This window comes from Cyprinus carpio, chromosome B1 (assembly GCF_018340385.1).
Source record: "Cyprinus carpio isolate SPL01 chromosome B1, ASM1834038v1, whole genome shotgun sequence".
Lineage (NCBI taxonomy): Eukaryota > Metazoa > Chordata > Actinopteri > Cypriniformes > Cyprinidae > Cyprinus > Cyprinus carpio.
In genome coordinates, this window is record NC_056597.1 from 39,518,950 (window position 1) to 39,534,742 (window position 15,793).

General features: G+C 36.0%; 1 protein-coding gene across 1 annotated transcript in view; it reads right to left on the bottom strand.

Annotated features, from left to right (window-relative positions):
- Nucleotides 1–15,487, bottom strand: part of LOC109091613 (VPS10 domain-containing receptor SorCS1-like) — a 159,669-nt gene extending 144,182 nt beyond the window's left edge. The window contains 1 exon segment of the mRNA XM_042716094.1: nt 14,628–15,487. Within this exon segment, the coding sequence (XP_042572028.1) occupies nt 14,628–15,299 (672 nt within the window). The 5' untranslated portion in view covers nt 15,300–15,487.
- Between the last annotated feature and the right edge of the window lie 306 nt (nt 15,488–15,793).

The following is a 15,793-nucleotide window of genomic DNA, read 5'->3' on the forward strand; positions in this document are numbered from 1 at the left end:
ACTATTTTATAGGTAGCACAAGTCACAGTCACTCAAACTGCCATATGTAACCAGCTGCATCAAGTTTCTTCAAAAGTTTTGCTTCTGGCCTGCACTGAAAGAGGGGGAAAAATCATGTTGAGTAAATAATGACAGAATTTTCAATATAGGGTGAAATTTTGCTTTAAAATGCAGCCAAAGTAAATAATTAATCTCAATATTCAAGAAATCACTTTTCCGTTTGATTTTTTTGTAAAACGTCTGCCTTCGTCTCCTGCAGTGCTCCAGTTTTCATTCTGAGGTATCTGGCTTTCAGCACATTTTGTCATTGAAATGTTTCACTGCGTATTTCCTTATGCTCTTTGTTCATCTGTTTGCATCTGGGCCCGTATTCCTCCCTTCCGTTAGCTGCTGTACCATCTGCTCGGAGAACAGTGGTACCTGGACCGGCACGGCTTTGCAGTATGCAGGTGCCTGCCAGCCCTGGCTTGGATTGCAAGGAGCATGAGCCAGACTGGTGTGAAGTTAGAAGTGTGGTAACCAGCGGGGGAAGAGGAAATATTGCCCATTTACCTCAAACCAAGGTGTAATGGAGGGCACAGGTGGTCATTTTTAGATGCAGTTTTGGGACACTGATGGCTGTACAGTACAAGGTGATAATTAATACATGGGGTGACATCATTAGTTAAAAGCATGATATTTTTGTTAGATTGCTGGGTTTGCAAACACTCATATTCACATGCAAATCTATTTTTTCAAAAATAATTTACTTTCTTGCTGATAAAAGCCTATTTCTGGTGAGCAGACCCAACATTTGGTGCAGTGCTCCACCATTAAGGATCATTAAGAAATTTGCATTAAGAAATTATTTATATGACAATTATACAAATTTTTATCACTTTCATTTACAAAGTATGAACAAAAATCACAATGTATAAACATTTAATAATATAAATAACACTATATTTTATAATTTAAATACTAATGCAAATTGGTTAGTAAATGTTCTTAATTGCCAACTGTCAATGATGCAAAATGTGTTAAATGCTAAAAATAGGTTTCATCCTAACAGTTTTTATAAGTATTTCAATAAATGAATAAGTTAGAAAATAAATATCTAATAATGTGTGTGTGTGTGTGTGTGTGTGTGTGTGTGTGTGTGTGTATGTGTGTGTGTGCGCGTGCGAAAATATATAGATAATATTATTGATTTACTAATTTATTGAAATATACAGATAAACATTATACATATAAAATGATAGTTATATATAACCTAGTCTCAGCCCCAGACGTCAAGCCCACGGACCGTTGGCTGAATGCCAGATGCATACGGGACACAAAATTGGAAACACTTCTGGAGTTTCGAAGTCATCATCAGATTGGTTGAATTATACAGGATTCCGAGAGACATGTGTGTCACGTTCTTTAACATTCCACCTAGAAACAAATATACCATGACGCCAAACCTTCTCATGTTAGAAGAAAGCTGTCGTGTTTACAACTGTGACAATGAGTGCTTAGCACTTGGATTTAAAAAGTATGTAAAATATATAAAGTTTGCGGCATAGAATCTTTAAAATAGGTCCAAGAGTTTTACACACCAGTCTGTTATTGTGGGGACATTTCCACACCCCTAAACATGACGTAACGTGATTGGTTGCTTTATCTGTCAGTCATATGGACTCTTGGGTGGGCCTTGCCATTCAAAGCGGCCAAGGTTCTCAGACCTTCCGCTGTCAGTCTTAAGGTCTGGCTAATTGAGACTATATAACCTAACTTTGCCCTAGAGGTCAAGCAATACTGTTTATTTACGTATAAATATCTAAAACCTCAAACTTTTTTAATGTTGAGACCAGAAGAAAACTACACAGAAAAGCAATAATGCATGGCCTCTGTAAGCTTGAGAATGTTTGGAAAGTCATTATTTTTGCAATCTGGTGCTGCTCTGAATTTGAAATCGCCGAAATGTTTTAAGACACGGTCCTTTAGTTATGGATTTAATCAGTGCTGCATATTTCTGTGCCCAGGTTTTTTACAGCTGAACATCTATCCCCAAAATCAATGGACATACAGATGGACTCCAGTTCAAATGCTGCCCATTGATTAGTTTAAGAATTTTTTTTTTCTTCACATTATTGAGTCTGAATTCTGTGCATAGAAGAGCAGTTATACAGGTTTAGAACGACATGAGAGTAACTTACAGTACATCATTTTCATTTTTGGGCGAACTATTCCTTTAGTCAGCTAATAAGCCTTGAGTCATGGTCAAAGGAAAAAGATAAAGTTTTAGACAACTTGGTGCACATTCAAGAACAGGAATTATTATTAAACTAAACTATATTTTTTTTCAAAACTCCACGATGCATTTAATCTAAAATGAGATGCCCCTTCTATTAGCATGAATTGAGGTCTTTCATTCCAACTGGTCGAAGATTTAAAGGGAAATTAAACAATCAGATAAAGGACAGACAATCAGAGTGGGAGCATGTCCTCAAGGCAGTGAGAATTAAAGAAAGATCTGTTGGGTTGAACATAAGAGCAACACCCTGAGAAATCGACTTTCGCTCTTTCATTCCTGCATCCCTCTGCGTGACTCCTGACGGCACTCATTTCTAAAGCCTGGATGACTTTCAAGTCACCAGCCGATCTCTATAGCTTCCTCTGCCTCCCAAATCTCTCCTCCACCCATCAAATGAATGCTTTGTGATGCCTATTTAACTTTAAAAAATAAATTATTGGAGTATCAGGCAGACCACCTGGTTTAATAAATGATTAATGGGATGAATTGATTAATAATGTATTGGAGCAAGTCCACTAATCTGTTTGATTGGCAGTGCTAAGAGACTTAAAAGGGAAGGACATGACATAGCCAGTCACAGGACTGTAGCCAACAAAAATATATTTTATTTCCCCCTACTTTTGTTAGGCTAACATAACATAATACAGTTTGTTCTGTCACTCCACAAAATTCACGAATAGTATATATCTTTTTTCTTCAGCACAGATCTTTTCTTAATTTCTCCAAGTTACAAAGCTCACAGGGCACAAAAAATATAACTCACTGGACCGTGTCTGATGCTTGCTTTTATCTTGCCCGGCCTCACTTGCTTTCCGCTTATCTTGTCGAGAGTGCGAGTGAGTAGCAACGGATACGTCCCCACTTCAACCTTTTAGCATACCAACCTCATCTTTCCCTCATAGTGAAGTGGCCCATGGGGCGTGTGGATAAATCAATTAATCCTGATCTCTTTTGCGAATCCGAAAGGCCTGATCGCTAATGATCTGCGGCCTGTTGCGTTTTAGCGCTTAACCAATTCATCATCTCTCCACCTGCACTTCCCATGCTGTTTTACATATAAATTACAGACTGACGGAAAGATGAAAAAAAAAAAAAATGGTCCGACAATGCCATCTTTATTCCCCGGCCCCCTGGTTTCATATGCAAAAACATTAAGACAGTGGAAATGAAAGCTGATGGAAAGGGAGATGAAGGAGAAGAGGGATGGATACAATTATCAGACGCCTATCATCACTTACCACCGCCTTGGAGTAATCTGAATACATGTACACCTTCACAACAACATGAAGACACTCTTCAAAGCCAGAGAAGACGTGAAATGAAAAACCTTGTTACGTTTAAACAACCTGCTAAGCTAGAGAATAGATGCCTAGCATATATTAAAGCAATAAGCCACGGGTCGTGCGCTAAAGTGATTTCATCATGGTTAAAAAGTGTTTTTTGGCACAAGATGAAGTGGGACTGCCAGAAAACGATTTAACAGTGGTAAAATTACTGAAGCGCACAGACTCAAGTGGCTTATTGCTTTTATAAGACATTGGCTGCATAAATGCAATAAAAGATACTAATGTTAAATTAATATTAAGAATCAAAATTGGGACTACAGTTTACTGAAATAAAACAGAAATCGCAATAAACTGCGCTAAGCCTACTGAGATGATCAAATCGCAAAAGCTAATATTTAATCAAATGAATATATGCACTGCATGTTTCAAAGTGACGCACAGCACTGTGTTCACTTTCACGTTAGCAGTAGATGATGTGAATTATTACAAAGAATTTATCTGATACCTAATTTTGTCTAATTTATCTGATATCTAAATTTCTATTTACTACTACTACTAATAGTAATAGTAGTCATAAATTAACAAAATAATAAATACTTTGTGATATTTCACTGTAAAATTATTGTATTGTAATTTTACAGTTAAATTATTATTATTATTAAATGCTAGATTTTTACAGTGCAATATTACAATTTATTTCGTATTTTGTTTCATGTTTTTATTTAGTAGTAGTCTTTTTTTTTTTAGAAAAATTATTTAACCCCCCAAACCACCACCACCAAACAGTGCAGCCCTGATCAGAATAATCAATATTCAATTAATCATGATCAATTAAACATAATTATGAAGCATAGTTTTTGAGTATGGCTGCTTTTAGTCAAACCTGGATATGTAATGTAATTGTTAAACTGGTCATAAGAGGCTGTTTATGAGCGCTTAAGCCGTGTGGAATCATTTAAATTGGTAATGTGTTTGTTTTGAATATAAATGACCAGCGGAGGAGATAATGTCTCCTAACGCCATGAGAACGGTGACACATGGAAGTACTTGATCAAAGCTATGGCTAAGAGGAGTGCAGTCTTTTAGCGCTCTTGAGGAAAGTGAGGTAAACATGTTTGGACATAAGCAGATGCGGCAGGTGCCTCCAGATGTCTTCATCCATCTCCGAAGTGTCTTTTCAAAGACGTCTCACACAGATGGGCCTAGCCTAGTACTGACACACACCATATCTCAATAGTTTTTTTATTCTTAAAAAATATATATTTTATCAGAGCTCGCATGAGATGGTGTGCTACACCGCTTCTGTGAACGCAAATCACATTTAACGTTGAAGAAATAAGGAAAAAATGGGTTATGCTGAAAAATTTATTAAATCAACTACTTAGTAAATCAGTTTGCACATTGCTTTTCTGAAATGTTTGGTTTTGCAGTCCTCTTCAAAGGAGTCAAAGGAGTATTTTTTTTATTTAATTTTTATTTAATTTTTATTTATTTATTTTTTACATGACTTATTAAATACATTAATTTACACCTGCCTTTGATATGCCATACCTTCGTAGAGTGAAAGCTCCATTATTCCATGAGAGTTGTTTGATGTTGCTTTCCAGGGATTTTTTTATTTTATTTTATTTGTTATTTTTTTTACTGCTGTTGACCTGACATGAATGCTTCATTGTGAATCTAGCACCACTGCACATTGTGCCTAACAATGGCTTTTAGCTGTCACTTCATTCACAATATAGCTCAAGCTTGAGAGCACAACCACTGCTTAAAAGTATAGTTCACTTCTCAAAAAAAAACACAATTTCTCATTATTTACTCAACGTTTTATCATTCGAAATGGCTTTCTTTATTCTGTGGAACTCATAAGAAGATATTTGAATACTGTTTTTGTCCAAATTATAAAAATTAAAGTCTAAATTAGTGTCCAAATCCCAACCAAGCCCATTTTTGGCAAATAAATAAATAAATGAATGAACGAACAAACAAACAAATGAATCATGCTTTAAGTCTCAAAAATATGAGATATTAATTCACAATAAGATCCGTCAAGTTGTTATTATGAGACCAAAGTCCAATCAAAATTATGAAAGAAAAGTAGAAATTACGAGATAAAATCCACAATTATAGCATAAGTATAAAACTGACACATTCTCTCTTTTTCTTTCTCATAATACGTTTTCTTTCTCATAATTTAGACCTTTTATCTCATAATTGCAATTTTTATGTATAAATTATGAATTACCAAAGGATAGATTTTTTATTTCTCTTATGTAACAGAAAAAAGCTTCCATTCCTTTAAAAATTTGAATAAAACATCACAATGGTCTCTTTATATGAGACTATGTGACATTTGGTTAAATGTGGTTTACTTTCAGATACTGTTCAAGGCACCACTGTCTCTTTGAAATTGGACAGCAGTTTGTTAATTCTGTCGCTTACATCAGCTCTCTGAAATAAATGTGCTTCTCTGAATGCAGAGGGATTCTCCTTCCTTCCTCTTCCCTACACCTGGACGATTAAAAATGACCAATAAGCCAAATCTAGTTCAAAATCAGGGCCTGGCCTCCGCATTTTCAATCCATTTGGGCCTCTGCATCAATGTCTCTAAGCGTTCCCCAGTTGTTTTTGGTTGTCAGCTAGTTTGGAGGGTGTGAGCAGGTTTGGGTTGTAGCGTGACAGCAGCTGGTATTGAGGTGCTGCATGTTTAATAGCATCTAGAGGAAATGCCAGTTACATGTGTAAGATTGATTTGCTTTTCTGTGCTCTCCGCAGAGATCTGTGTTGATTCCCTCAGACCGTATCTCACACTTACACCTACAACAAACACAAATGTATATCAGCATATCTTTTCCATTATTTATCTTTCAAATATGTAATTTTCTTTTAGAATCTTTACACTATTTTATTCTAGTAAATAATCAATAAAAAATAATAAAATATAAAATATTGTTAGATGAATTAACCTGTTAACAATCATGGCACTCTTTTTTTTAAATTGATATAAATTAGATATAATTAGAAAGCTCAAACACTCAAAATTCATCCTGTGAAAATTTAAAATTTAAAATCTGAGATTGTTACCATGTAAATGGACACTTGACACTTTGGGCGGTGTCAAGTGTCACTACAATATTTTGTAATCAAATCATTTTATAATCTTGACAAAAGACATATCCTTGGAAAGGTTGGTAAGTCTCATGTTTCTATATTTGGTGATTATAGAAGTAATACTGTGACAGAAATGTATAGATTTGTGACAGGAAACTGTATTTAAAAAATTCAGTGAAGTTTGAGTGTCACCCGGTGGCTATTTTTGGTATAGCACCTAAACAAAATCTAACGGGAACCTCAATTTTTGTAATATCAACTTCAAATTTGGAACATAACATATTTAGACATGTGGCTTTGATTTAATAGAAATTTTAGATTACAAAATATTTTGTACAATATTTATTTTACCTGATATTAAATAGTACAGTACATTTTCTTTACAGTAAACAAACTTCTATGACATTTTTTGAAATGCTTAAGCAATAATTGATTGATAAATGATTGAGACCAACCTTATTAAGTCAGGGTTTCCCATACATTGATTTATTTGTGGCGGCCCGCAAATGCGAGGTCTGACTTCCCCAGCACAGTGTCGTCTCTCTCGGCATCTGTACTGTGCATTGAGCGGCAGAGAAGCAGCGCGTTCAGCTGGCCGTACCGCAACAGACTCATCAGTAAATGAGTATAAAACGGCGTTTCCAGTGTTTTATGTATGACAACAGAAAAAATGTGAACGCCTTTTTTGGGCATTCAGTTATATACAGTATGTGAAAGTTCAGAGAGTAGAACAGATCCAAAGTGCTGAATGCAAACCCGATGTCATGACGTCATAAATATGCTAATTAATGTGACGTCATCGGTTGCCACAAGTCTCACAAACTCCTGTGGGAAACACTGTAAGTTGATACCATTTAACCATTTAAGTTGCATTTAAGTGCATAGTGCATTTTCGCATCTATGTTTAAAAAGGGGAGGTGACAGTTAAGAAGTTAAAGTTTGTTCACAACCACCCAATCAACTACCTAGAACACCCTGGAACTTCATGACAACCTCACTAAAAACCATGCAGAACTTGTTAGCAACTAAATAACCACCCAAAACACCCCAGCAACATCTTGAACCCCCATTATGACTCAATAAAAACCAACCCAAATGCTTTGCAACAACCTGGCAACCCAAAAGAACATCCTAATATTGTGATGCCAAGTATTCTACCACTCAAATTTTCTTCTGAAAATATACTACTGTTCAATTTTACATAAAAAAAGCATTAACTATGTATTTTAAGCACGTTAATTGCCCAATGTCACTTTCTGGAGCATTCAATCAAAGCTTTCTACACTCAAGAATTATTCCATATACTGTAGCATTCTTCATACTAGCTGGTTTATTACCAGATATTTACATGGATTAATCCCTGAACTGCCATTTAGTCTGAAGTAAATCACAACACAGATGTCAATATCACCAAATTGCTTTGATCTTGAGAGGAGAAGAGAGGTAATAATCGCTGGCAGTGTGTGAGGCAAGAGCAATAATGGCTTTATTCAGATGTTGTAATCTCAGTAGATTTGTGAAGTTTAGCCACACCATTTTCGAGCATGCAATGGCTAACTCGCCCAATTATCGCAATCAGTCATCTCATCTTTCAGCATGATTGAAAAAAAACTCAAACTGAAAAAAAAAAAGTTTATTTGGCTTTTACGCTTCTATTCCTGTGGGCGACAGATTGCTCGGAATTCAATTTGCATCACCGAGCAGGCCGCCTGTGGCCAAGATGGGTGTTTCCCACTGCATTCTGGGATATGGAAACCCCTGACTAGCTTTAGGTATTGATAGCACTCACCCCCTGTCAAAAAGAATGAAATGCATGCTGGGAGAAAGAGACTTCTGTGTGTTCTCTCCACACAGTGATATGTCACACTTGTTTATCTCTCATTCTGTTCGACGTGTTTCTCTCTCTCCACTCAGAGTGAAGTCAACTCTTATTCAGTTAATTATCATTTTGAGAAGATCATTCTTTAACACCTACATTTGACTTGCTGTCTTTTTTACCATAAAATACAGCAATGATGGTTCCATTTCCATTAATTACTGATCCTCATTAGAAAATATAAATGATCTCACTCCCAGAGTTTTTCTGACATTTTGTACAAAACACAACAAAAACACACATTATTTGGAGAGCCACATATGGGTCACATTTCAGCATGTTTCACATTCAAGACTGCAGTAGAATAGTGTGTGTGTGTGTGTGTGTGTGTGTGTGTGTGTGTGTGTGTGTGTGCATCTAGGTCTTTATGAGTCATGGAGCAAAATGTGATTGTGACTACATAGGTTGTGTTGAACTAAAAATCAAATCAAATACATCAAAAATATATTGCGGCTTGGCTATATGTGTAACATGGGGCTAGGCAAGAAATTAAGTCACAACAATCTCACAACTTGTTTTTCAGCCTGCAATCATTTACAATACATCGGAAAGCAAGGGCTCTTTCCAAAATGTCAATCAGAACTAAACACAATATGATGTTATGAAATCTCACAAAATCTGTCAAGAACATATTTTACCAAAAAAAATAAAATAAAATACGTACGGAAGGAAGGAAGGAAGGAAGGAAGGAAGGAAGGAAGGAAGGAAGGAAGAAGAGGAAGGAAGGAAGGAAGGAAGGAAGAAAATTAAAATTAACCATAACCTTCAACCAAAGCTCATTACTACAACTTTTTAAAAAATCCTCTAACTGTAAAATGAAAACATGATATACTGTTTAAATTGTATTAATATGTCATGCTAATTTTTGTTGTCCTGGATTTAATTTATGCATAGTTAAAATAATATATATATATATATATATATATATATATATATATATATATATATATATATATATATATATATATATATATATATATATATATATATATTGCACTACAGTGATGAGAATCTAGTGAGAATGTTGGGAATAAAATAAATAAATTAATAAATAAAACTCTCTTGTCTCTTACTTTGATTTATTTAGGGTGAAATAGTTTTATTTTATTTTTTTCACTCTGTTAGAAGAAAAAAAAGCGCAAGACGCATCACTACCAAAGAGATTACTTTGCATGTTTGTTCTAATTGGTCTATAATAATGCCAATAACCCATACTTTTCTAATGATATATACATATATATACACATATATATATATATATATATATATTATATATATATATATATATATATATATATATATATAATATATATATATATATATATATATATATAAATGTCTAAGGCAATTTTGAGTTTTAATTGTCAGTGCAATACTTGTTAAAATTATTTTAATTTAGCAGATGTTTCTAGTAAGCCAAAAAACATCCTGAAGCTTTCTTCTTTCTGAGCCACTAAGCGCCCCCTGTAGGAGCCACATTTTTGCCAATAAAAAAACCTGCTACATCATTCATCTGGTTTCCAGTTCACTGAATACTTCCTGTCATCTCCCAAAGTGTACATAGCAAGCAAGCTAATGCTCTGATATTCACACCTTTCAACATTACATGAAGATCACCATTAGACACCTTCCTGCTAAGAGAGCAGTGAAAAGGAATATTGCACTTGTAACAGCACAGAATCCTGAGAAAGAAATGTACTTTTGACCTTTGCACTAACAGTGCTTTTTACTACTAAGACATTCACATCACAATTTGCATTTGCATTGTCAGTGCACACCACAGTGTTTACATGTAGTTTAAACTGTTCAGTATTGAAGAAAAAGTTTCTATCTTCAATGTTTACTTTCGAACAACAAAGATGAATTTTGCAGTTAATGTAAACATGAGAAGCAGTGCTCTGAATTAGTGCTTAGTGTCAACAATGAATCCTACAAGAGGACTATATACTGTATACCACTAGTGATTTTCTCTTTCTTTTATGACATTTTTGAGAGCAATAAACATTGCTTCGACACTTGGGAGTAAATAAAAATGCAGGCTTGCTGGATCGGGGGCTAAATTGAGGAAATAATCATTGAGAAAATCCTACGTCTTAAAAGCAAACAATAATACGGCAACACCTGCATGTAATTTTATCCCATTATCTTATATTACTCTTACTTTATAAAATTTCTCACTCGAATGGCCATGCTTGTTCCCTACAGAAACCCCCGCTCAAGCTGCCATTATTCACAGATTAATTAGTGGATTTGAGAGCAAGCGAGAGAAAGACAGATCTCAAATAGGAAAGAAAGAATGGACTAAGTAAAAAGGCTATGAAATAATCTGCCAGATATTGTCATGCAACAGGTAGATATGAATGTGCGGCACACTGAAGAGTTTCTGAATCTGCTGGTGATCACCTTCTAGCCCTTGGGTCACAATTATCGCTACAAACAGCAACTACCAGACCAAAATCTAACGGCAAACCTTTTAAACATACATGAAACAACCATTCATAAACCATGTGTGTCATAAACACTCATTGTACAATTAAAATCAACACAAAAACACCATTTATGTTGACAATGAGAACTTTTCTTTGAAATCTATCCACCGATGTATTTTTTCTGACAAGGAAAATGCATAAAGAAAGTAAATATTGCCAGTTTTGTTTTCACGATGACTTTGACTAAATTATTAGCTTGAACTACAACTGGTTTGTAAAACTAGCAATAAGTCATTGTGCCATACTGCTATGAGATTGCCATTTTCAGTAGGGTGCTATTCATTTTTCAAGCCAAAAAATGACCTGGTATTGAATGCTTGGAATGCGGTTACACTTGAGAGTTATTTGTCTCAACAGGCGAAATTATCTCGAAGGGTAAAATGTTTGTGGTGGCTGTTCATTTTTGTCTAGCAGAGGCATTTTCAGCATTATTTGTCTTCATTTACATTGCTTGCCAAATACTTCATGGCAGAGCTACCGTTCATATCTGAAAAAATAAAAATGCTTGCCCTTCAGCTGTCCACCCACAAACCCATGCACAGGATATGTCTTTGTTTTTTATATTGTTTTTGTTATTTCTCTCTTACTCAACGTGTCTTTGATAGCATTTTTAGTCTAATGTTTCCAGAATCCAAATATGTTTTATCAAGTTTGTGCATTTTTTGTGTTGGGGTCAAGAAAGGATACTGAATAGCAAGATGGTTTTGTGGGGGAATACATTAGTCTTGGCATTACTGTTGATGTAAGTGTATGTGTCTTTCAAACTATCAAACATGTGGGGTTCATTACTCAATAAAAAGAAATACAACCTCAATATCACTCAGTTTTGAAATAAAGCATTAGTCAAGCAGGTTTGCAAGGCACTATTCTTTGTAAAGCTGCACTGGAACAATATATACAGTATTGTGAAAAGCACTGTAAAAATAAAAATAATTGTTAATAATAGTTATTTAATACAAAATTAGGGAAGATAAATATGTTTCATATCAGGTGAAAACCACAGTTTTTTTTTTTTTTTTTCACATATAGCAAACCATCATGCTGTCAGGCTTGAATCAAAGAGACAGTGTTGACTGCACATTATGTTTTTACTCTCCAATTAATTTAATTTTAGGACTCGGTTGGTAACATAGTGTTATAAGATCAGACATACTGCTCCTTCCCCTTACATGTGTTGCGCTAAAGGAAGCCAGAAATAGATTTGAGCAAGTTAACAGCATTATCGTGAGACTGTGTCACGTATGACAACTGGTGCTAGTTGCATATTTTACAGGGTTCTCAGGAACTTTTGGTGACTAATTTCTTACTAATTGGCCACAAAAAACGTTTGATTCTCTCCTTCTGCTCACTGACAAGAACTTCTTCAGGCAAAATTACTCCAGTCACTCCAGCGATTGAAGAGTCAGATGGCTTTAACATAATGATGTTATTTGTTTTTCTGTTTTTCATAATCATGTTCAAATATGTTAAATATATGATGAAAGATACTGTTGTTATAAGCTGTATGCCTGTAATACAGAGTCTTATAAGCAATTGCCACTACACATGAATATGCATAAACATATTTATATGCACATAGATCATCAATACAATAGCAAATGCTAGTGCTCACCAACTTACAAACATGCACAACCAAAAACCTATAGCATAGAATCTGTGATATATAGACAGCCACCATTAATCTTCATTGCCATTTGCATAATAAAAAATCATTATAAACTACAGCTGTTTCTTTATTCATAAAGTACCTAAGGGAAGAAACTTCTGGCCTACTCAATTATTCCTTATACTGCAGTGACACTGAATACTTAATGAAAGTCATCTTTTTACTTTGCCTATTGTTAAGTTTCCATGTATACCTACTGAGAATGAAAAAGACCACATATACTGAAGTTACTGAACATGCAATTCATACAGCACAACTCTAGGAAAATTCAATTAACAGATACGATAATGGCAGCAGCTCTGAGCCACAATGATTGAGTTCTGCTGGTGGGACATACTGAAGTTCATTCCCCTGAGGTTACGGTCTCTCCATATCCGTCCTGAAAGTTTCCACTGGTTGACTGTCATCTCACTAATAAATGTGTTGTGTTAGTGAGCACAGTGTTTGAATTAGAAAATGCCCTCAGATTTTACCTGAAGGCAAGAAACATCTGCTCTGACAAGCGAGGGAAGGAAAATATAATGGGGAAGAGAAATTACATCTGAAATGTAGTTGCTCTGATATGAAATGCTGTACAGGAGAATTGTGGAAAATGCTCATTATAGCTCATTGCAAAGTTGTCATTAGTAAATTATCACAATACACAAAGAAAGAAAGAAAGAAAGAAAGAAAGAAAGAAAGAAAGAAAGAAAGAAAGAAAGAAAGAAAGAAAGAAAGAAAGTTCACTTAATATTATAATGGATTAGTAAACTAACTGTTTTGTAGAACAATTAACCCATTTATTCCAACCAGTTACATTTGTTATTAAAATTTAGTGCTAAAGGGTCTAAATGGAAAACAGCCTGATGGAAAACAAAAAGCCTCATGTCTGAATAAGTGACTGAGTCTCATTAATAATTGGAGATTTAAAAATAAACAAATAAAGTAAAAAAAAAAATCATTATTTTCTTGTTCTTTAGAATTGCTTAAAAATTGTATTCAATTATGTTTGCAAATTTCTATTGGGTCTTATTAATAGGGTTTCATGTGGCCATACAAAGAGTAAAATATGCGAGTTTACTAAGCTGATAATAATTAGCAATTAAATGGGTTAAATAACCACAAATAATGCAGAGATCAGAGTGCAATATGTATATAATGTTATTACAACCCATTGTGGCTCTGTATGGGTCTAATGGGTTTCATTCTGTTTTTCTCACAAATTTTCTGCTAAAGTGTTTCAAGTAACAAACAAGACATTTGCATCACCTAAAAATATCCCTGCTGAAAATAATAATAATAATAAAATAAATAAATAAATAAATAAAAACCCAGCCTAAGCTGATGTGATGTCTTAGCTGGTTTGAGATGGTCTCGTAGCCTGGCCAAGCTGGTGTTTAGATGATTTATGCAGTGAGCAAGCTGGTCCCCCAGCCTGACCTGCTTAAATGCTACTAAATCCTTCTAAAACCAGCAAACACACAAATATAAAGGGCCAAATATAAAGGGCATTTCAACCTGATTTAAACAGCAAGGGACACCAAAGCAAAACAGTTAACTCTTAACATTCAAAATCGTGAGTAGCGGCTGGTGAGTCAACATCACAAACAATCATACTGTCATACTGTAAGTGTGCAAAGGAAACGTGTTGCACAGAAAAGTGTACTTAATTTTGCCTGGGTTAATTAAAGACCAGGTCAGTTAATAATAAATAAATAAATAAATAAAAAACTGGCGTTAAACGCATATGAAGCAATCACTTGGACAGCAACAATGGACATCTGTTCGTCTCTGCGCCCCAAATCCCTCACACACACAACCTTTACACACACACGCACCTTCAGACACTCATTTAGATCAGAATGTGGGGATAGTGCTCTGAAAATTCTCAACAGGGTTTTTCAGCGTTAGCAAATTAACTGCTTGTTTTTCCCCCACTTACGCTGCTGTTTTGGCCGGACCAGTGCACCATGGCTTGGTTGTGTGCGGAATCCCCTGTCAGCGCAAAGGTAGAGCTGGTAAGTTTCAGCTCCTCCTGTCGCGATGTGGCCGTTCTCCGCTCTTCCCTGTTCCATCTCAGCTCAGAGCGGGGGACTCTCCGCGCAGTCCGCGCGGTGCTGTTGCCAAAAGACGGCGGCGGGCGCGCACCTGGGGGCGAGTCGGGTCGCTGGGTGCTTCTACGCACTCGGTGATGGGGATCTCCAGGGGCTGAACCTTGTGAACCTGGACGTTTGAGGTTATAAACTTTGCCATTACTGCGCACCGACTTCCATTTATCATCGATTGGCATTTTCTCTGAGCGGAGTCTGTCTGTATTCCTTTTACGCACAGAGTGAGCGTGTTCGCAGTTGTCGGTTGCGCCGCAGTCGGGTTGACCAGTTTCAGCACCAGCCGAATTAAACAGCGCCACTGACCCGTCTCCATTTTTGTCACTAACTTTACCAAAATCGACACCACTGTCCATCCTCACCAGTAATTCCCGTCCGCTCCACTTATCCAGCAGGTGACATGACCTGCAAGTTATCACTGTTTTGGTCACCGGAACCCAGGCGAACAAAACCAAAAGCAGGGTGCAGAAAGCATTAACCCGGCAATATCTGATTCCTCTCTCCATCGCGGATAACAACACGATGCAGTGTCCTTTTCCTCTCTTCAGCGTCAGTTATTGATGGAAAGAAGTCCTCTTACAAGTTGCAGCGCGGTGAAGCAGCCACAGTTGAGATGTTGTGGAAAAGTGCGATTCAGCGAAGCGCTCCAACTTGAAGGGTTTGATCAAATGAAGCTCTCCACGCACTAAGGGGAGGAGCTCGGGGGATTACAGAGGAGAGCAAGACCATAAAGACACGATTCTTTCCAGTGCCACAACATTCATATTCACCCAAGCATTTTCCAACAATGCTTCGTGCAATAAAACATAATACGGACGGAATTTGAGCGCTTTTGCTCGTCGCATTGCTTCTCAGAGACGGAACTTTCAGACGTAGAGAAAATTAATTTCACTCAGAGCTTGAGCAGATTGTCACTATAGTAATTCGCATATTAATAGCCCGAGAGACAATTATGACGTTTGTCTGGATGTGGTAATGATTACACACTAACAGTAGTGTA